This window comes from Propithecus coquereli, unplaced genomic scaffold, assembly GCF_000956105.1.
Source record: "Propithecus coquereli isolate 6110/MARCELLA unplaced genomic scaffold, Pcoq_1.0 Scaffold7, whole genome shotgun sequence".
Lineage (NCBI taxonomy): Eukaryota > Metazoa > Chordata > Mammalia > Primates > Indriidae > Propithecus > Propithecus coquereli.
Window position 1 is genome coordinate 1929631 of NW_012153062.1, and position 23683 is coordinate 1953313.

At 31.9% G+C, this 23683-nt stretch overlaps 1 protein-coding gene across 1 annotated transcript in view; it reads left to right on the forward strand.

Annotated features, from left to right (window-relative positions):
* The window catches only part of LOC105823868 (dihydropyrimidine dehydrogenase [NADP(+)]-like), a 256534-nt gene that overhangs the window by 119796 nt on the left and 113055 nt on the right, over positions 1-23683 (forward strand). Inside the window, exon 3 of the mRNA XM_012661139.1 lies at positions 11112-11194. Coding sequence (XP_012516593.1) covers positions 11112-11194 — 83 coding nt within the window. The remainder of the gene's footprint in view (positions 1-11111; positions 11195-23683) is intronic.

Here is a 23683-nt window from a genome sequence, read left to right on the forward strand (position 1 = left end):
ATCAAGTAGTCTTCTAACCCCACTATTTATGCTAGGGACAAAACTTAAAATATTAAAATCTAATAATTTTGCTTTTTCTTTTATGAACTTGTTGTGGAACTGTAGGGTAACAAGTTCATGAGCATTATTGCTGTAGTCTAAGGGAACAACTATGGACATTATTGCTCTAGTATAGGAGTAATGTTAAATGGCCAAGATAAAATTTGAAGTTGCAGTGGAATTGGCAAAAGAGGACGAAGATGATGAGGAATTTCAGGGCTCAAAGGAAACAAACAAATAATTATACATAATTTTCTTTATAGTCTCAATCTGCCACATTGTGATAGAAAAGGAGATAAATCCAGTTTTGTAGTAACATCTGGAACAGTTTGAGAGCCCTCAAAATGTCTATATAATTTTAAAAACTATAGATGTGAAAAAGCAAAATTTCCTCAAGGATTCTGTTTTTAAAAGGTTACCTACATGTGGACATAGTGTAATAGCCTTTTCAAAAGAACTGGTCATGTTAGCATTAATTTTTGGAAGGATTTATACATTATGGGAAATAGTAAAAGTTTACTTTTAATTTTTGCTTATTACATTTTATTATAGTTTTCCCTAAGGGACTTCAAGCATGGATGTTGGGATGACAAGAGGTTTTGTGGACTCCATCTGTGTTTGCTTTTGATCCCAAGCTACTATGTCACACTGTTGTAGCAGGCAGCCTCAAATCTTTACCTGTGACTTTCTTTTGCCATGGGCATTATTGCTCTAGTCTAGGGAGTAACCTTAAATGGCTAAACTGAGATCTTGAAATTCCCTCTTAATTATAGTAGTGTAATTGTCAGGGCCTTACACTGATATTAACAATTAAATCAAACATTTCCTACAGTATTGCTGATCTTCAAGATAGTACCCTAACTTAAAACAATTGTTTTTAAATAAAGAGGTTCAGATATAGTGCTGTTTAATTTTGTTAATCCCTGTTAGTAAATTCAAAGTGTCTAAGGTTTTCTTAAAAACCAACCAACCAAAACAAAAATATCCTGTCAGAGGCACAGATTTATTTCTATTAAATAGCAAAGACATATATGTGTATAAGTATATACATATGAGATATACTAATATATAATTCATATATATCCCAAATTGAAGAATTATTAAAAATATACTCATGGCATTTAACAGAAATATCTGTTTCCACATCTGTTCCATAAACCATTATTGGGGAACCATCAAATTAATTATAGGTGATATTTTTCATATCAAGAGTCAGTGATCTAAAGTTTGTAAAAAAAAAAAAAAAGTAGGCTATGGAACCTTCTTCCACTTCAAGATTTAAATATAAGACTCCACCGTGATCCATGTAAATTGACGGGATTAGTTATGGGAAACCTAGTTGCAGAGGAAAGTAAGTGTAATTTTAATATATGACCACAGAGAAAATATACATTGTTTTCCATTAATGGTAAAATTGGGGAATAAAAGGCATGAGATTTAGAATCATAAACCCTGAGTTTGATTATTGTTTTTACCACTGATGATAGTAGTCACATACTCTGAATGCATTTTAGGTGAAAATAATCTCAGTCAGATAGAAAATTAGTTTGCATAATCCCAGTCAATAAATATTTATTTTATTCTTTCTGAAGACTTTTTAAGCTTTTAACTCATTTTCAGCCATTTACTCTTATGTCATGTTTATACAACTAGCACACAAACAAAACAAAACCAGCCAACAAAGAAAACAAAACAGAAATTGGCTAAATAAATAATAGCACGTGGATATAATAGAATATTCTGCAATTTTAAAATTTATACTAGAAAGTCTGTTTAGAATCATGAAAAGATACTAGCCATGTAATATTAAATTTAAATATATGAAGGCTAAAAACAATACATTCCAAATATTATAAGCTTAGTAATTGTGTTTTGGTCTTTTCAGGTAATCATGTGGCCCAAGTGATATTTTTGAGCAGCGCTTATTAACATTAAGCTATACTGCAGGTTGAATGTAGCAAATGAATGTAATTGATTTTATTACATGGCTTTATTTTCTTGTATTACTTCGTGTCCATCTTTATATCTCTCTTTAAGTGTACAAAAGTAAAGAAAACAAACTGGTGCTTGGAAAAATTTTTTTGGACAATTTGAAATATGAAAACTTTTATGAACTCATTGCTGAGAGATCAGTGGAGGCATAAATCTTAATTGGTGAAATGCATATTTAGTAGAAAAAAATCTTGAAACAGTCAAACCCTGTTTTGTATTAAGTTTCTTTTATTGTGAGCACTCATTTTGTTGTATTTTACAAAACCTGCAAATTCAATGTATGTACTACAAGGATTTCCTGAAACTTTAAAATCTTACTTATTTATGAATTAGTTATAGTGAGAAATATAAACACATAACTGAAAATTTGGAAAATGCTGAAAAGTAAACAGAAATCTTTAGTCGGCATTCTGAGATAACTTACTATTCCATTTCTAGACTTTTTTGGCATTGCTTGCTTTATTTTCCATAATTGTAATATCATATGAGATCTTCAATTTTATAGTGTCTCTTTAAAAAATACTTCATGCTGTCATATAGACATTGGCTTGTTAAAAACTAAATAAATAGGATTTGTAATGAATGTATAACATGCCTCAAATTTAAAGTACTCTATTTAATCATTCCTGTAATATTGAAAATTTAGGATTTTTCTCCCCAATTTTTCACTAGTAAGAAAATGCTACAATGAACATCCGTAAGCATAAAACTTGTTTAAAGATTATTTCCACAGAAATATTTAGAAGGGCGCTATAATTTGTAAAGTATAAAATGATATGTGTCCCTTTTTTTCTTTTTGTCTGACTGGCAGTGTTAAGGCAAAAGAAAAAGGAAAACTCTGCTTTCTATTTTAGAGTCCTAGACTCTATCTGAGCTTAATTTTCAATCCAGAAGTACTGGAAAATTGACCTTCAAAGGTCCATCTAATCCAAATAATTTAGGTACTCATCTTTGCAGTTATAATTGTGTAAATGTCATCTTTTAAAACTATTTACTATAGAGAGAAAAAGTTTATAATTCAGTTAATGAAGAATCAAAAGCTTATCAGGATAAGTTAGACTCATTTACAGCAGCTGCATCTTTAGTACAGAATTCTAATAGATAATAATAATTAAAAACAACAGCTGGTAGCTAACATTTACCATGTCAGACATTTTGAAGTGCTTTATATATATATATTTTTAATTTTAACTATATTGAGATGTGATTGCATTATGTTTTCTTAAACAGAATTCAAACTCTCTTTTAAAAACTTTTTAAAGCATTTTAATTAGTCATGCACTGCATGATGACATTTTGGATGACGAACTGCATATTCAATGGTGTTTCCATAAAATTATAATATTGTCTTTTTACAGTACCTTTTCTATATTTAGAGCCACAAATACTCACCATTGAGTTACAGTTGCCGACAGTATTCAAACAGTAATATACTGTATAGGTGTGTTGCCTAGGAGCAATAGGCCATCCCAGATAGCCTAGGTGTGTAGTAGGCTATGCCATCTAAGTTTGTGTAAGTATATTCTATGATGTTTGCACAACTATGAAATCACCTAACAACGTATTTCTGGGAACATATCCCTGTCCTTAAGCGATGCATTACTGTACAAATGGAAAAGTAAACAAATCTTAAGTATATAGTTCCATGAATTTTGACAAAATGAACTGAACAGTGTCCCAGAACCTCTTGTGCCTCTGTGGTCACTATCTGCCAACTTCCAACATTATGAATTAGATCACTTATGTTTTTAAATAAAAGCTTTATTGAGATATATTTGCATACCATAAATTTTATCCTTTAGAAGTATATGATTTGGTAGTTTTTCGTACATTCACAAAGTTCTGTATTGATTACCACTAATTCCAGAACACTTTATTTCCCCCAGAAGAAATCCTATTACTGTTAGCAGTCACTCCTCATTTCCCTTTCTCTTCAGCCCCTGGCAACCAATAATCTGCTTTCTATTGGTTTGTCTATACTGGACATTTCATATAAATGGAATAAAAAATGTGGCCTTTTGTGTCTGGCCTTTTCACTTGGCATAATGTTTCCAGACTCATCCATATTGTAGCATGTATTCACAACTTCCCTTTTTATGGCCAAATGATACTCTGTTGCATCAGTATACCATATTTATGTATCCATTTGTCATTTGATTGACTTTGGCGTTGTTTTCACTTTATGTCTGTTATACATAATGCTGCTGTGAACATTTGTGTACAAATTTTTGTGTGGATATATGTTCTCATTTCTTTATACTCCTAGGTATAATTGCTGGGAGTGTAATTGCTGGGTCATAGGATAACTCTATTAATTATACTCCTATTACATTTACCTGGTTCATATGATAACCCTATGTTTAATATTTTAAGGCAGTGCCAAACTGTTTTCCAAAGTGGTTGCACCTTTCTATATTCCTACCAGTAATGTATGAAGATTCAAATTAATTCACATCCTCACCCATACTTGTTATTTTCCTTCTTTTTGATTATAGCTATCTTTCCTATTGGGTGTGAAGTAGCATCTCATTCTGGTTTTGATTTTTGTTACCCTGAGGACTGATGATGTTCAGTATCTTTCACATGTTTATTGACTATTTTTATATCTTCTTTGAAGAATCGTATATTTAAAACCTTTGCCCATTTTCAAAAATTAGATTATTCATATTTTTATTACTGCATGGTAAGAATTTTTTATATATTCTAGATACAAGCCCTTTATCAGACATATAATTTACTAATATTTTCTCTTGTTCTGTGAATTGTCTATTTCATTTTCTTAATGGTGTCCTTTGAAGCACACAAATTTTAAATTTTTTTTTAATTTCAGAATATTATGGGGGTACAAACATTTTGGTTACCTATAATGCTTTTGCATCGCCCAAGCCAGGACTACAAGCGTGCCCTTCCCCCATACAGTGCGCTCCGCATCCATTAGTTGTGAGTTTATCCACCTCCGCCATCCCCCTCCCACCTGACTGGCACCCAATGAATATTACTTCCACGTGAGCACCTTAGTGTTGATCGGTTAGTACCAATTTGATGGTGAGTACATGTGGTGCTTGTTTTTCCATTCTTGTGATACCTCACTTTGAAGGATGGGCTCAAGCTCTATCCAGGATAATATAAGAAGTGCTAGTTCACACTGTTTTTTGTAGTTGAGTAATATTCCATGGTATACATATACTACATTTTATTAATCCACTCATGTATTGATGGGCACTTGGGTTGTTTCCACATCTTTGCAATTGCGAATTGTGCTGCCATAAACATTTGAGTGCAGATGTCTTTATTATAGAATGTCTTTTTTTCCTTTGGGTAAATACCTAGTAGTGGGATTGCTGGATCAAATGGTATTTCTGCTTTTAGCTCTTTAAGGTATCTCCAAATTGCTTTCCACAGTGGTTGTACTAATTTTCACTACCACCAGCATTGTAAGAGTGTTCCTATCTCTCCACATCCGTGCCAGCATTTGTCATTTTGGGACTTTTTGATAAAAGCCATTCTCAGTGGAGTTAGGTGATATCTCATTGTGGTTTTGATTTGCATTTCCCTAATGATTAGAGACGTTGAGCACTTTTTTATATGTTTGCTGGCCATTATTCTGTCTTCTTTTGAAAAGTTTAGGTTTATGTCCTTTGCCCACTTTTTGATGGGGTTGTTTGATTTTTTCTTGTTAATTTTCTTAAGTTCTATATAGATTCTTGTTATCAGCCCTTTATTGGATGTGTAGCATGCAAGCATTTTCTCCCATTCTATAGGTTGTCTATTCGCTCTAATGATAGTTTCCTTGGCTGTGCAGAAGCTTTTTAATTTGATCGGATCTCATTTAGTTATTTTTGTTGCTGCTGTGATTGCTTTGGGGGGTCTTCTTTATAAATTCTTTGCCTAGGCCAACGTCTATAAGAGTTTTCCCAACATTTTCTTCTAGAATTCTTACAGTTTGATGCTGTTAAGTCTGTTATCCATTGGGAGTTGAGTTTTGTGAGAGGTCAGAGATGGGGATCTGGTTTCAATCTCCTGCATGTGATTATCTAGTTTTCCCAGCACCTTTTTTTGAATAGGGATTCTTTTCCCCAGTGTGTATTTTTGTCTGCTTTGCCAAAGATTAGATGACAATATGAGGATGGTTTTATATCTGGGTTCTTAGTCCTGTTGCAAAGGTCTATATCTCTGTTCTTGTTCCAGTACCTTGCTGTTTTGATTACTATAGCCTTGTAGTAAAGCTTAAAGTCTGGTAGACTGATGCCTTCCAATTTGTTCTTTTTGCTTAAAATTGCTTTGGCTATATGAGGTCTTCTCTGATTTCATATGAATCATAGAAGGGAAATACAAAACATTATCTTTGAATGCTATAAAAATATGTATGCCCAAAAACTACAGAGGAAATGGACAAATTCTTAGAAACACACAACCTAACTAGGCTCATTCAGGAAGAAATATAATTCCTGAACAGACCAATACCATGCACAGAAATTCAAGCAGAAATTAAAAAATCTTGCAACAAAGAAAAATCTCAGACCAGATGAGTTCACACCTGAATTTTATCAAACTTACAAAGAAGAACTCATATCTATACTGCAGAAATTATTCCACAACTTTGAGAAGGGTGGTATCCTCCCCAACCCATTCTACAAAGCCAATATCACCTTGATACCAAAGCCAGGAAAGGACACAACAAAAAAAACCTACAGACCAATATCCTTCATGAATATAGATACCAAAATCCTCAACAAAATCTTAGCAAACCGAATCCAACAGCACATCAAAAAAATAATTTATCATGACCAAAGGGGCTTTATTGCAGAGATGAGGGATGGTTTAATGTATGCAAATCTATAAATGCAATTCACTGCATAAATAAAAGCAAGAACAAAGACCATATGATTGTCTCGATAGACAGAGAAAAAGCATTTGACAAAATCTAGCACACTTTTATGATCAAAACTCTCAACAAAATAGGCATAGATGGGACATACCTTGAAATTATTAAAGCCATATATGATAAACCCACAGCCAATATCATACTGAAGAGGGGGAAATTGAAAGCATTCCCGCTTAAAACTGGAACCAGACAAGGTTGCCCACTATCTCCACTTGTATTGAATATAGTGCTGGAAGTCGTTACCAGAGCAGTCAGATAAGAGACGGGAATTAAGGGTGTCCAAATGAGGGCAGAAGAGGTCAAACTCTCACTTGTTGCTGACAATATGATATTATATCTAGAAAATCTCAAGGATTCAACCAAGAGACTCCTGGATTTGATAAGTGAATTCAGTAAAGTCTCAGGATATGAAATCAATGCATACAAATCAGTGGCATTCATATACACCAATAACAGTCAAGCTGAAAATCAAATCAAAGACACAACACCTTTCACAATAGCATCAAAGGAAATTAAATATTTAGGAATATATTTAACGTAGGAGGTGAGAGACCTATATAGGGAGAACTAACAAAACACTGAGAAAAGAAACTGAAGAAGATGCAAACAGATGGAAAACTGTACCATGCTCATGGATTGGCAGAATCAATATTGTTAAAATGTCCATACTACCTAAAGTGATCTACAGAATTAATGCAATCCCCATCAAAATACCATCATCATTCTTTACAGATGTAGAAAATGTTTTAAATTTTGATGAAGTTCAATTTATTTATTTTTTGTTACCTATACTTTTGTTGTCATATATATGAAATCTTTCCCTAAAGTTACAGTTTTATTTCTGTGATTTCCTTTAAATGTTTTAGTTTTATATCTTATATTTATGTTTGTGATTTATTTTGAGTTGATTTTGTATAGTGTATGGCCAGGGGTCCAACTTTATTCTTTTGCATTTAGATGTCCAGTTGTTCCAGTACCACTTGTTGAAAGACTTTACATTTCTTCGTTGATTTATTTTTGCACCTTGTGGAAATTAAATTTACCACAGGATAAGGATTTGTTTCTAGAGTCTCAATTCTATTTCATTGCTCTATATTTCCATTCTTATGCCAGTTTGATTACTGTGGTTTTGTAGTAAGTTTTGAATTTGGTAAGTAAGAGTCCTATTCTGTTCTTCTGTTTTTTTAAGAATGTTTTGGCTATTCTGGGTTCCTCACATTTTCATATGAACTTTGGGATCAGCTTGTCAAAATCTCAAAAAAAATTCAGCTGACATTTTTACAGGAATTGCATTGAATCTTTAGGTCATTTAGGGAGTAGTACTGTCTTAACACAGTTAAGTCTTCTAATCCATGAACATGGGATGTCTTTCCATTTATAGTTGGCCCTCCTTATCTGTTAGTTTTCCATTTATTGATTCAACCAATTGTGGATAGAAAACATTCTTAAAAAACCTATGCTGAACATGTACAGACCGTTTTTCTTGTCATTATTCCCTAACCAATACAACAACTATTTACATAGCATTTACATTGTATTAGGTATCAAAAGTAGTCTAGAGATGATTTAAAATATACCGGGAGGATGTGCATACGTTATATGCAAATGCACCATTTTATATCAAGGACTTGAGTATCCACAGATTTTGATATTCGTGGGAGGTCCTGGAACCAATCATCCATGGATACTGAGGGACAATTTGAATTTAAGTCTTCTTTAATTTCTTCATGATATTTTTTAGTTTCGAATGCATCAGTCTTGATCTTCTTTTGTTAAATTTACCCATGAGTATCTTATTGTTTTTGATGCTCTTAAATGAAATCGTCCTTTTTCATTTTGGGTTTATGTATTGTAGCTTTTCCTATTTTTGAACTTCATATAAATGAAATAATTTTTATTATGTTCTCTTTGGTAGGTAATTTCTTTTGCTTAATACTATGTCTGTGAGATGCATTGATATTACTCCATATAGCTACAATTGGTTCATTCTCATTGCTATGTAGTTTTCCATTATATGAATATTTCATAATTTATGTTAAATATAGTCCATATGATGTATAATTGTCTTGTTTCTAGTTTGGGGCCATTTTGAATAGTGTTATTGACATTCTCTACGTAACTTTTGATGAACATATTATACATTTGTTCTGGGTGTATTTATAGGTGTGGAACTGCCAGGTCTTTAGGTATACCTGACTGTTCAGCTATTTAAGGTACTGTCAAATAACTTCACAAAGTGGTTGTAACAATTTTCACCACCAATAGTGTTTCAGTTACTTTTTATACTAAAAAAACACTCTGTGTGGTCTTTTTCGTTTTAGGCCTCTCCAAAATATATAGTAATGTCTCACTATGTTTTTAATTTTCATTTTCTGATTACTAATGATGCTGAACATCTTTATTTAAAATTGGTTATTTGGATATTATTTTTTGTATAGTGTTTATATGTCTTTTGCCCATTTTCCATTGAGTTACCTGCCTTTTTAAAATATTTATTTGTAGGAGGAATCCTTTATTCTGGATATAAGTAATAAAGATAGATTGATACTGACACAAGTATAGGAAGTTGACTAATTGGACCAAACAGACTTCAGAAACAGACTACACATAGATCAGAGCTTAATTTTTGGAAAAAAGTTATTGTGAATTACAGTGAGGAAATGATGGTCTTTTCAATAAATTGTACTGATTTAATTGATAACCTATATGATGGATTGCACATCTAGACGTGAAATGTAAACTAAATAAAAGCTTTCCGAAAAAATATTGGAAATATAACTTTGAGGAATTTCTTAAGTTTCTTAAACAGAAACTTAGAAAGAACTAACCTTAAATTAGAGAAAAAATAAATTGGACCTCATTAAAAATAAGAAATTCTCTATGTGAAAAGATACTAGTAAAAATGTAAAAAGAGAAGTCAGAGCAAGAGAGGATGTTTTTAATTTAGATATCCAACAAAGGACTGTTTAGAACCCAGAATTCAATTTATTTTAGGTTCGTTCTGTTAATTTTCAAGATTTTCATTATAAAAGAATGTAACTATGTGGCAAAAGGATCTTTGCCTTTACATGACTGAGTTAAAAAAAAAAAAGATCAAAAAAGATCAAAGTAAAAATAATGGTTTATATACCAATATATTTAAAATCAGGTAATTCTTACATATTGGAAATTATTAATCTAAGTTCTATAATATTCAATTCAAATTTATTTACAGTTTTAGGATAGAAGGAGTACATTATTTAGGTTTTCTTTGTGTAAAATTAACTAAAACACTAAATCCAGTTACTTTATTACCTAAATACCACTAAATGCTACAAGAAATCTAATGTGCCTAAAGATTCATATAGATACATTTTTTTAAATCTGAGGTTTAATCCTATATCTTATGTTCCTAAAATTTATTAGGGTCTTGTAAGATTAAGTTTTAAGTAAATAATTATATTTAGAATTGTAGCAAAATTAAAAAAGTACTCTTAGAAAATTCAGTTCAGTAATGCCATTATATTTACTAGAAAGTAGGAACATTTATGAAGGTTAAATTGCCTATTTCATATATACTAAATTTACTGTTCTTCCAAGAACCTAGTATAATTTATTTTTCATTGAATTTTAAGAATCAAACTTGTTTATTTTTAAATAAATATACTTACACACATAAACATTATATGTAATTATGTAAAGATCAGATTATAACATTTGATTAAAAAATATTGCAACTTTTATTATTATATTATACCTGGGCTCCATATTCCCATACTAGTAAATGCTAACTTATTTAGAACTAGCTATTTATCATATACTCATATACTGTTTATTATGATTTAAAACTTTATTGATTTTCTCTTTTGGATTTAAATTGGCTTTCACATACTTGAAATTATTTGAGAGAACTAATTTTTATTCCTCCAAAGTCTAGTTTTTCTACTTTTATGTAATATTCATTTCTTCTATTTACCCGTTTTGAAAAATTGATAAAAAGACTTCTGTGACAGCTGTATCATAAAACGTTTTTATTTTGTTACTGTTGAATTCAACTGTCGATTTTAATGAATCCTACCCAGTTAAAGTGCTGTGCATATTTTTCATGAGTCCATAATCAATATAATCAATTATAGTTTTATTTTTACATAATTGCATAGATATAATTTTTTCTCAGGATGCTGGAGAATTAATGCATTTTTTTAATATGTTGCAGAATTGCGAGAAGCTCGAGAATAATTTTGATGACATCAAGCACACGACTCTTGGTGAGCGAGGAGCTCTCCGAGAAGCAATGAGGTAAGTCTGGATCACCATAGCAACAGTCACAGATGTGGTAAAGAAAAAGTCATTCTTCATTATTGGGGGAACAAATGAGTTCATTGCCACTATTCAGCCCTGTTCTCTAAGGTATTAATTTGTCAGTGGAGAGACTTCCCTTGAGGCTGCACTTTGGTTTTGAAGCTGCATAAATGTTAAGCCTCAGTGCACAGTAAAAAATGTAAATGTTTAATTTGTTACTTAAAATGCTTAAGGGATGTCTTGTTTTATATTTATACTAAACTGTGTGATTGAATGAAAATATTGTTCATCTAAATTCTGCTTGTATATAAAAAATAAACTCTATACAATGGTGGTTGAACTGGGCAGTATTTCCTCCTAATTAATATTTAATTTAAAAAGAGATACTTAAAATTTCATCTTCTATAAGATTTTATAAGATTATATTATATTATAGTATTTTTAAAGTGATTTACATTTTTACACTATTACAAAGCGTATAATTAACTTCTTTTCAAATATAGTGGTCTGTAATGAGCCTGATTTTTTTTTTTCTATTTCACTTCTTAACATTACTATTTCTGAATATTTCTCTGAAATTGCTCCAAATTTGATGCCTTTTAAATAACTTTTAGTGAAGCATTCTTTAAATCCATTTGATCAGAAGCAAGAAAGGCTGTTTACCACACATTAAAAATGTGTTAGAAATAAAATTCATCCTTAGAGTGATAAAACAACAAATGACACTAATTTTAAAAGTTCTGAGTTTCAACCTTTGAGTAGGATAATTTCCAATGTCTTTGTAAAGAAATGGGATATTTAGCTTTATTTAGCCTCTGAAATTAAAATTTATTTTAAAATTATGTTTCCTTTTATCTTAATGCTTACCTTTTTTATGATCTGTGAGGCTTAAAAAATCAGAATAAGAGAAAAGATAAACCTAAGAGACTTCCTAGAAGGGTGGTTTGTATACAATTTTGTTATTGCTAGCACACAGTTACCATATACTTTAGTTTAGAAGCTGCTCTCATTTAGTAACCTTCCTTTTACCGTGCAAGCAGCGGGAGAAAGTAATTAAATTTAATAGAAGCTGCCCTCATTTTGAAGCCACTTCTATTTAAAACCACAGGGGGAGGTAATTAAATTTAATGGAAACAGTAGCTTCTACACAAAGATACATGGTACTTCTGTATAGATGATTATGATGTCACAAAAAGAGGAATAATATATTACTAGTACTGAGAAATTACCAGCTGGAGCAAGTGAGCCTATTTTATTGTTAATGTCTTTACTAATAAAAAAAGAGGGAAAAAATAAAACTGAGTACACAATAAAGAATTTATATCTATATAAAATGCAACCAGACAATGCTCAGAAAGTTTCAGTTATTTAAAATAGTAGTAAATTAAAAATAATGTGTAAAATATAATTTGGAAAAGGCTAATGCAGAAATTATGAACTGTTTTTCAATATGCATAGTCTTTATCCTCAATCTAAAACTACCACAGCTGTAAATTGAACACATCATTTTTATAAATGCTTATTTTAGTAATTTTACATATATTAAATGTGCATGCCAATATTTATTTAGAAAATACAGTTATTATCTGTATTTTTATATTTATTCATTTTGAAGTAAATATGTAGACAAACAGGAAGACAAAGAGGATGCCAGCTCTCATGCTTTGAATAAAAGAACTGAAGGCCAAAAACATGCACAGAAAGAATGGAAAAGGGGCAATGTGAATGAAAATGGATGTGAGTGAGGGAAATACAGTGAACAAGAAAAGGACATGTCGTCAGTATAGAGAATTTGTCATCAAGAAAAAACAAATTGAATTGTAAGGATAACTGTGTATGAAAAGATTATTAAATTCTGCCAAATTTTGTAATATGTACCATTTTAGAATATACCAGGATATCCTGCTTTTTAAAAAACTAGAGATGAACTGATGAGAAAAGCAGGTATTACCTGGTTTGAGTAACCTCTCAACCACCTATGCTATGGGATAAAGCAGTAGTCAGATAATTTAAATCAGAATTTAATTATATGGCTGTGAAATGCAAGTGCATTTACATAGGTTTCGTATTTTATACATGCATACACATATTATTTGTAATGTCTGGATTCACTGAACACAATGAAATATTTTAGTAACTAATAGCATTCAACAATTTTGTATAATGTGGGTTAGTCACTTTTTTTGTCTTTGGAAAATGCAGCAAGAGCTCATTCTTTTACATGTGAGATTATGGAAATAAGTAAACAAAAAGTTTAATATAATGTGAGTAATACATAAGAGGGAGATGCATGAAGGGTCAAATTTTAATTGTTCTCTCATCTGTGATTTATTTTTCCTTGTATGATGGTATCTGGATCAAAGAAAACCATGGAGATGATAAGAAATTTAATTTAGGCTTTAAAAGATGGACAGTTTTTCAAGTAGAGGGACTCATACAGAGCAAAGGCATGGGGGCCTGTGGATATAAGATGTATTTCAGAAACAGTAAGTGGTCTGATGTGAGGGAAAGCAAGTTTTTTGAAGAGTTTTTGAATGTATGCTTTCTCACAAATCTCACATAGGCAAAATTTTCCCATCAATAATATGTCTTCCTATATACCATGAATTCGTTGTACAAATGGAGTAGTATGAGGTTGGCAGGGATGGTGGTGCCAATTCAGAATCTCAGAGGGGGGTAGGGACAGTGGAAGACAAGTGTGAATAATTTGTTAAAAGCTTCAGCTAGCACAGGGACCTGGCTCAGGAAGCTGGCTGAAAATGTGTTTAACTATATTCTAGAGACCAGTTACATAGAATCTAGCTTGCTGTGATATAGAATTTAAATTATTTGGCCGAGTCATGATAGTTTTTTAGGATGTGAATGACAATATTAAATGTAAAAATTATGAAAATAATTTTATAGCTCTTAAAGTTGGAGTACAGGGAGAAGAAACATTGTAGAGAGAGACACGCAGCCATTTATTTATTTAATGAATATTTATTGAGTTTCTCTAATATGCCAGGTAATGGGGTTATTTATAGATGTGAATAAGACAGTCCCTGCTCTCAAAGAGCTAATACTCTAGTTGAGGAGACAAGAAAATCAGCTGCTTGATTTGAAGACCCAGAGGCCGAGTGCTTGAATGGTCCCAAACACTCATGGTAGCTTCTCTCTTAGTCCACTGGGGTGTCATAGCTTGGCTGTGGGAGCATCCCCTTCTCTCACTAGCTTGATCTCTTCAGCATCCCTTAGGTGGTTCCAGGTGCCCACAATGGTGCCCTTGTCCTGAGCATGTCTAGCCAGGAGGCACTGGAGCAGAACTGGAATAAATCTGAAGATTGACATATTGTGGTTGCTATGTTGGGACCTTTCACCAACAAGTTACCTCCCTGTTTACTAAGGTTTTACTATTTCTATGCGGTTAGAACAGAAAAGAGAGGATTCTGCTCTTGTTCAGTTCTCTTCCAACTCATCCAGTCTGTCTTCCTGGTCAGGCTTTGCCACGGGGTCTTGAACCTGCTCTTTTGTCAGTATCCCAGTTCATGAAACAGTTTAGTTCCCTCCCAAGCTTCCTCCTGTAGAGAAGGGGCTGCAGCCTTCTCTACAATGTGTTGACTAAATAAAGCATTCAACAGATACCTTAATTGAGGTAGGGAGAGAGAAAAAAAGAAGAGGATTAACAAAAATTGGGGGTTTCAGATGAATTTGAGCTAGCTAAGGTAAAGTCATGTGTAAATGTGCAATAGGAGGGGAAAATACAATACTGCAACTCAGGGAAAAGACAGAGGGTTGATGTGCACACTTGGGACTTGTTAGTATTTTGATACTCGTAGCCATGAGAAGGCATGTGATTTCCAAGAATAGTGCATTACAACAGAAATAAGGAAAGTCTAACCAGATGCCAAAGAAAACAGGGTTTAGGAAAATGCATGCCAGAGGAAAAATATTTGGGGATTTAAAATTTTAAATAGCCTTCTCTAACAGAGTAAGACTGAATTGTAATATGGTGTGCTTGAGAAGAAAAGGATGGTGGGGGAAGGTGGAATTCCTGGCCATTGTTTGGTGGCCTTTGGAGACATCTAGACTAATACTGACCAGAAGAATTTTCTGTGATAATATAAATGTTCTCTCTCTGTGCCTTTCAGTATGCTAGCCACTAGCCACATGTGGCTGTTGAGCACTTGAAATGTGACTAGTGTAAGTAAAGGACTGATGTTTAACTTTATTTAAATTTTATTAATTTAAATTTAAATACTTGCATGTGGTTAGTGGCTATGGTTGGACAGTGCTGCCCTAGAGGGATATTTTTGTGTTACTAAAGTGACACTTGACTGCCTCTCACTTATGTAGTTCTCATCAGCGGAGAGTGGCTAAACCATGTTCATACACGTCACACATATACACACTTTCTTGGAAAACTAAGAGTAAAAGGTAGATCTATAACACAATAATGCATGTAAAACCAAAACTAGCAAGTGCGATTTGATACGGAGGAGAAAAAGTGACTCTTATTTTCTAAAGGCAGGATTAATATCTAGAAAGCCCAAGAGAATTAACAATAGAAACACCCTAAGAATTAATAAGAGAATTGATAAATGTGGTCATATCCAAACTAAAGGTGGAAATTCATGAGATTTTCTAAGTAGTACCTACAACCAGTAGTGGCTGTAATTGATAATAGATCCTATAAAGATCTTATATAGTTATTATATGATCAAGCACCTGAAATCATTCAGGACATGTTGAATCAATCAGTAAATGGTATTAGAGGGTTGTTTGGCTGTTTGGGGAATCAAAAGACTTTATATTCTTGCCTCACATGGCCCAAAGGAAATTTTATGTATATTAAAGAGCTAAATGAAATAAATGAAATAGCCAAATTCAAGTGGAATATGGAAGTGACTATCTCTTTGAGATTTAGATGGGGAAAGAAATGATAAACTTAAAAGTAGTTGAAGAAATCACTAAGCTTTGATTCCATTAAAAAAAGCATCTTTCATTTGTGAAAACAAGGATGGACCTAGAGGACATTATGTTAACTGAAATAAGCCAAGCACAGAAGGACAAATGCTGCATGATCTCACTCAGATGTGAAATCTAAAAAAGTTGATCTGATACAAGTAGAGAGTAGAACAGTGGTTACCAGAGGCTGGGGAGAGTAGGAGGGAGGGTGGAAGAGAAGAGGCTGGTCAGGGAGTACACAGCTAGAGTTGGATAGGAAGTTCTGGTGTCCTACAGTTGGATACGAATAAGTTCTGGTGTCCTATTGCACGGAAGGGCGACTATAGTCAACGATAATGTATACTTCAAAGTAGCTAGAAGAGATGTTTTGGAATGTTGTGACAACAAAAAATGACAAATATTTCAATTGATGGATATGATAATTACCCTGATTTGATCATTACACAATCTATATATGTATCGGAACATCATACTATACCGTGAATATGTATGATTATTGTGTGTCAATTAAAAAGAATAAAACATTTTTAAAAACCTTTTGTAAATGGGGGAAAAATCACAAAATTAAAAGATATCCCTGTGCTGTAATGCCATATGTATGACAGATTTAAAAAAATTAGGAGCTTGATGGATAATTGTCAAAGTATGATTAAGAAGCTCTTGAAAATATTCAACTCTAATGGCAAAGAAAAAGTATAAATTTCGTTAAAGATAAACGAATTTTTGTGTATTTTTATTACTGCAATTCGGTGGGGAGGAGGTTTTTGGGTGCTAGACACAGAATGGTAAGATAGCCATTCTCACATTCTCAGAGCTTGCAAGGTTTGGGAATCACTGCTGAATTTAAGGAGTATGCCAGTAAATACTAAGAGCCTTAAAATAAACATAAACTTTTCATATTAATTTACCTTCTAGAAATATATTATGCAGAAGGCATAGAAATTATGGACAAACAGAATCTGATTCTCAAATTATGTACTGTAACCATGAACTAATTATCTACTGTTGAGGAAACAAATAAGGAATGATACACACACGCATATTTATACACACATACACGCATGCACACACACACACACATATATACATAAAATATATGATAAATTGTGGCATATTCTGAACATTAAGATGATCTTTAACGTGATATTTTTAGTGACACAAGAATCCTTGTATTAATAATAATCAGTGAAAATACCAAGAAACAAAATTACATGTAGAACATGATCTCTACTGAATATAAAGAATGCAGAGAAAAAAGATAAGAATGAAATACAGCTATTGCATCTGGGTGGAGGGCTTACAGATATTTTTACAAGGCTTATACTTTTCTGTTCTAAATTTTTTATAATGGGAGTATATTATAAATAATTAGAAAAATAATGAAGTAAAGATAAATTAAAAGAATGAAATATGAAATTAATACTAGGATAAGTGGGAGGAACCAAATTTGAGACTCTGATTGTAATTTTAGGTAAATTAACTTTTTTTTCTTACTTTGTTGTAAAATAGAATTAAAGACCTCACCTCACAGGATTGATATGAGAAACTAGCATATGTAAGAGAGAATTCTTTGTCATTTATGAAAATCAATAAAAAGATACAAAATATAATGGGTATACACATTATTTTAATGATTTATAGTGCTTATTTAAAAGAATTTACATATGTCATACATAAACAATAGAATTGACCGTAAAGCTTCATTGTAGTCTTAGCATATAGAGTACTACAGGCAATATATCCTGTCTAACTTATACAGAGCCCACTATAGTGCCATCGCTGTATGGAAATCTTGTACAGGTTTTCTGAAAATGACAATATAAGAAAAAAACACTTTAAGGACAGAAAAAAATGCATCATCTCTATGTGAAATCTCTGGTTTGTAGTAGCATAATGAAGTTAGAGGTAAAAATCTCAACTTCTTTTCATCATATTTTTTCCTTATCTCAGCCAATTCAATCCTCTTATCATGCCAAGGTGATTTGATTTTTGTTCTATCATATTGTGCACCGGTCTTATCCCCTATAATAGATTCTAAACATCAAGAGGAAAGGTGGGGCCATTTTTAATGTCACGTTGTCAGTTTGTCCCTTTTCATTCTTCATAGGGAGTAGTGGGTTGTAGGTACGTGGAATTGGAAGATATTTGAATTGAATAACTAGAGAAAAGGAGAAGTCAAATTCTGAAAAAGAAGAGATACATATAGAATATATAATTCATTATGAAAAAAATAAGCAGTGCTATTGGGAGCCTTTTGACAGTGGCTTAATTAATATACAGAAGTATAGATTGTTTAGATTTATGGGTATGCCACTATGGCAAGTATACAAATTGCACTTTTGGAGTACCAGCATTGACAATTAGAGGTTAGTATTTTATTTGTAGAGCCAAGTCTATTCAATGAGACCTATTATATCTAGATGATTATTATAAAGATGAACTACCAGGAAATAATGTCTCTGAAATTTGTTCTTTATTGATTGGCTTCATCACGTGTTAAGAATGTTGTCACTAGATGGTGATGTTGAGTTGTGCAGTTTATGTTTGTTGACTTTTTTTCTGGTGTGTGTAATAGTATTTGTAGGTGCATCACAAACGCAGCCATTTACAGAGTCAAATATTAAAGTATAACTAAAGTAGTTATTAAAAAGATGTAATAATTCTAAATATTATTTCAGTCAAAAGGTTAAAATTGCTTTAATGTTGTTTCTTTACCTTTGACTCAGAGACTTTTAGAGGTGGAAGGAACATAAATATCAATCTAAACTTTTTATTGAAAGGCTGAAGTCCAAAGAGAGATTCCAAGACATTTTAAAAGGGTATTTTACAGCTTTTCAGGTATATCCCTTCTATCTGTCTTATCCTAAAGTACATCTTTAATTTCACCCCTCTGTTAGTATCCAGTGGTAGTGGGGCTGACTATCATCTGATCTAAGGGTTTTGTTACTACTGGTACCTAGGTACTGTTTCAGCTGTTTATTGTTTTTTGTTTGTTTGTTTCAGTTATGTTAATATTGTATCCCTTGCTAACCATAATGGTTATACTACACTGATTAACTGATACTTGTACATGAACTGTGACTGTTTCTATGAGTAATTTTGTTCACCTGAGTAAGATTTATAATTTAGAATATTATCAATATTGTACTTAATCTTATTTTTGGAGATAAAGGTTTTTTTTGTGTGTGTTTCTGTGCGTACATGTGTATGCATATATTATATATATGTGTATGTGTATGTCTATGTATTTTATGTGTATAAATCCTCCCATTCCAAGTCAAGGAAAACTTGCAAAGTGGCAGCATTTGAAGTTTGGAGTTCTCTTTGCTTTTCAGATATATTGATTAGGATTACAAAGATATAAGAAAGTTCCATGAAATTCTCTTATAATAGTTTAGAAAGTTGGGAGAAAAAGGAGAAGTTACCCTAAATGTTTGAGATTAGTGAATTTATTAAGTGGTTTGGAAAATAAATATAAGGCTATGAGAATAAAATTGAAGTGACATTCAGGAGAAATATAAAACAAATAAAATGCGAAGTAGTCACAAAATACTTCTAGTGAAATAAGCACATAGTTTAACAGTATGGAAAGTAAATTTTTAAAAAATCCTGAATATGTTATGTAATGTTATCAGTGATTACATAAGATTTAACATTTGTAACATTTTTTATTTTCAAAGTTTTCAAAAATAAATTACTTTTATAATTAGAAATGCCCATGTAGAAGACTTGTCATCAAAAAGTCACCTGCACTCGAATGTTTGTTGCAGCACAATTCACAATTACAAAGATGTAGAATCAACCCAAGTGCCCATCAGTTCATGAGTAGATTAATAAAATGTTGTATATGTATACCATGGAGAACTACTCAGCCATTAAAAAAAGATGAATCAATACCTTTTGCAAAAATTTGGATGGAACTGGAGACCATTGTACTAAGTGAAGTATCTAAAGAATGGCAAAACAAACACCACATGTACTCACTATTAAATTGGAACTAACTGATGAGCACACATGTACACAGAGGGAAGTAAAACACAATGGAAATCAAGCAGGTTGGGGAGGAAGGAGTGGAGGGAAAAGAACCTATCTAATGGGTACTATGAACACTATTTGTGTGACAGGCATACCCATCACAGGGTCTCAAGCATTACAAAAGCAATCTTTATAGCCAAAAACATTTTCCTGCCTCAATATTTTGAAATAAAAAAATTGTGATTAATATATTCTTTCTCTTTCTAAATATTTTATTGAATATTATCATTCTAAAAAATTATTGCCCTTATTGATTTCTGTTGATGATTTCATGATTTCATGTATAGTGTTTCTGTCTTTAAAATTGCTTTTTTCTTTTTGGCATTTTATATCGTTTGACTTATTTTCCTTTATTGATTGTCTTTCTTTCTTGCATAACATGATTTAAATACCAAAAGAACAGAATGCCAAAAGAAAAGATAGGGCCCATTGAGTCTTGGCCCTATCAAATGTATGTCTGTGAGACCTTGGGTGGGTCACTACTCTGTCTCTCAAGTTCCCAGTCTGTCAATGAGGATAATGCCTTCTGAACCTATATTTAGGAAGAAATTGTTAGAAATATTGGACTTAGAAATTGTTAGAAATATAGGAGTAGTGTGTATTCCACTGCTTTTATAAAAGTAGTTTGAAAAATAAAGCAGTACTTTGCAACAGAAGTTCTTATGTTTATATAGAATTGTATGTTGGAAAAAGAATGGTCTTTGGAGCCACAAAAATCCATGTTTGAATCCTAACTCTAGCATTTACTAGCATTATGATCGAGGGCAAATTACCTAACTTTTGTAGGTTTAAGTTTCTTCATCTGCATTAAAGGGGATAATAAAAATACTCATTTCCTGAAAAAAAAAAAGAAATGCCCATGTGTGTGTATATATTTTAATTACATGAAAAGTTTGGCCAGTGAAATTGGATTCAAAAGCAATGTATTACCTGTTTTCTGTATTAATCAAATTTCTTAATTCTATGTTAATTACATTTCTCCAAGTTTTCTATCACTAAATGGATCAGTAGGAACCTCCCAAAAGCCCCAACCCCCAAATCAGCAGAGTATAAGAATATCATCTTGTCTTCTATGTATAGGAGAACATTGTCTTTATCATTTCTATTATAGAAAGGTACCTATTTAACGATGCCTACAGTAGGGTCCTTGATTAGATTTATGCCACCTAATACATGAATAACGCACTCAGGATGAATACTTTTAGATTTTTTGAAATCTAAAGACAAAAGCACATCATTACTTTTGTTAGATAATGATGCATCTTCTCTAATAAACATCATTGAACTGCAGCTCAGAATATATATGTAATTATGTAATCTATGTAATTAATTTCATGTAAATTGTATAATATGAATATATGTATATATACACATAAACATATATGCACATTTGGTATTATCTGTTTACCATGTAAACTAGGAATATTACTTTCATTCACTTCAGGGGTGAATAAAAGCAAGATTTGACACTCAATTTCAGGTGGCCCAAAAATAATTTAATTTTCCATCATTCATGGGGGAATAGAGGAAAAGTACTATTTTAGTTATTACTAATGTTTAATAAAACCAAACATATGGCCAGCAATAATGTTTCTGGATTATTTATGGATTTGATAGCAACTGGCATATATAAATTTAGAATTATGTTAATTTAAAATCTTTTTTCCACTTTAAACTTTAATTAGAAATATGAGAAATAATTGATTATGTAATTATCAATTCAAATTTTTATGAAGCAGCAGCACAAATGAAATCGGTTCATAGATTAACTCAATTAAGTTAATTAATTAATTGACTTAATATGTTCATTCAATTATTTATAAAATGCATTATTATATTAATTAGTGTAAGCATTGGTTTATTCAACCTGGTGCCTCCTGTGTACTAGACAATGTTTGTTTAAAAGCGGTATTTGCAGAAAAAGTCAAATTGATATTGCAAATGCCATTATATAACAACTTGATACATTTGGAATGATAAAAGCAGAAAAGAAAATATATACCATTGCTAAATAGGGTGTTTCTATTTGAAACAGCAACATTGGCAACAACAATATGAGTAAAAAGGACTGAACCAAGGTCAGGAAAAAAATTACAATTTCCTCTTAGTATCAAAAGATTCTGTATTAAATACTAGAAATGAAGGGATGCAGCTTTTGTTTTGCTACCAAAGAAAAGTGCAGAGCAAAGTCGTTACTCTAGAATGCTTATCATTTTAGATGGAGACTTTGAATGAACAGCTAATAGCTAAAATTATTTAGGAGATAAAAATTGGTACTGTGAGGATTAGCTTTAATTTTAAGTATCCATATTGAAGTACCACATTATGATTTTAATGTTATGATAATCTTGTTAACAAGCTCTTGTGTATATACTATCATATTTTAATGTAGTTGCAAAGCTTAAGTAAACCATAAAGTAAACTGCTTTTTGAATCAGGCTTTTACAAGTGGAAAATTAGTGGTTTCCATGTTTTGAATACGTATTTTGTAATTATATTTGATGTTTTCTACACTTAAAAAGAATAATGGAATAGATTTACAGGTAATAGATTATTGCTTATAAGTACATTGATATATTTTGTTATTGCTTATTCTAATTATATTGGGTATATTTCACAATATACTATAATAGCTGGTTCTATTTTCTTCCCATAAGTTATCTCTTCTGCAAGATATACATTGACATTTAGTTATAACATCTCTTATTTCTCAATGTCAGCATGTTACATTTAACAGAAAATTAATACCATTTCTTATCCAGTATTTCTATAGATTATGACGTGTACTAAATTCCTCCCATTGGGAGTGTTTATGTTTATTTCATTCTGGAGGGGAAAATGTCTCTCTCTCTGAGAAGTGCTGAAGATAGTAAGTTATGTTTACTTTTTTGGAATGTGTTACTTCAATTGACAAAGCATGGTAATTTAGTAGTATAAAGCAGAAGTAAACAAACATTTTAAAGTGAAAGGCCAGACAGTATATATTATCAGCTTTCTCAGCCATATTATTTCTGTCAGAACTACTTGTTTGTGCTGATTTGTGCGTAGGCACCCATAGACAATATATGAATGGATAGGTATGGTTGTGTTACAATAAAATTTACTTACATAAACAGGTGACCAGCTGGATTTGGCCCATGGGTTGTAGATTTGTTGAGAGCAGACTTGACTTAAATCCAATGGAATAAATTTCTAAGAACTGTTCAAGAATTATATTAAAAATTTGTGAAAATTTCTGGTAGACTATATACTATGAAGCTCTTCCAATTTTATTAATAAACATGAGTTTAAAACATTGACTGAGGTGTCATATCTTCTCGTTTCTTGGCTATTCCTTGAAATTGAGTAAGTTACATTTTCTAGATAACTCATTCAAGTAAATAAGCGTGATTAAGAATTAAACAGACAGGCCGGGCGCGGTGGCTCACGCCTGTAATCCTAGCACTCTGAGAGGCCGAGGCGGGCGGACTATTTGAGCTCAGGAGTTCGAGACCAGCCTGAGCAAGA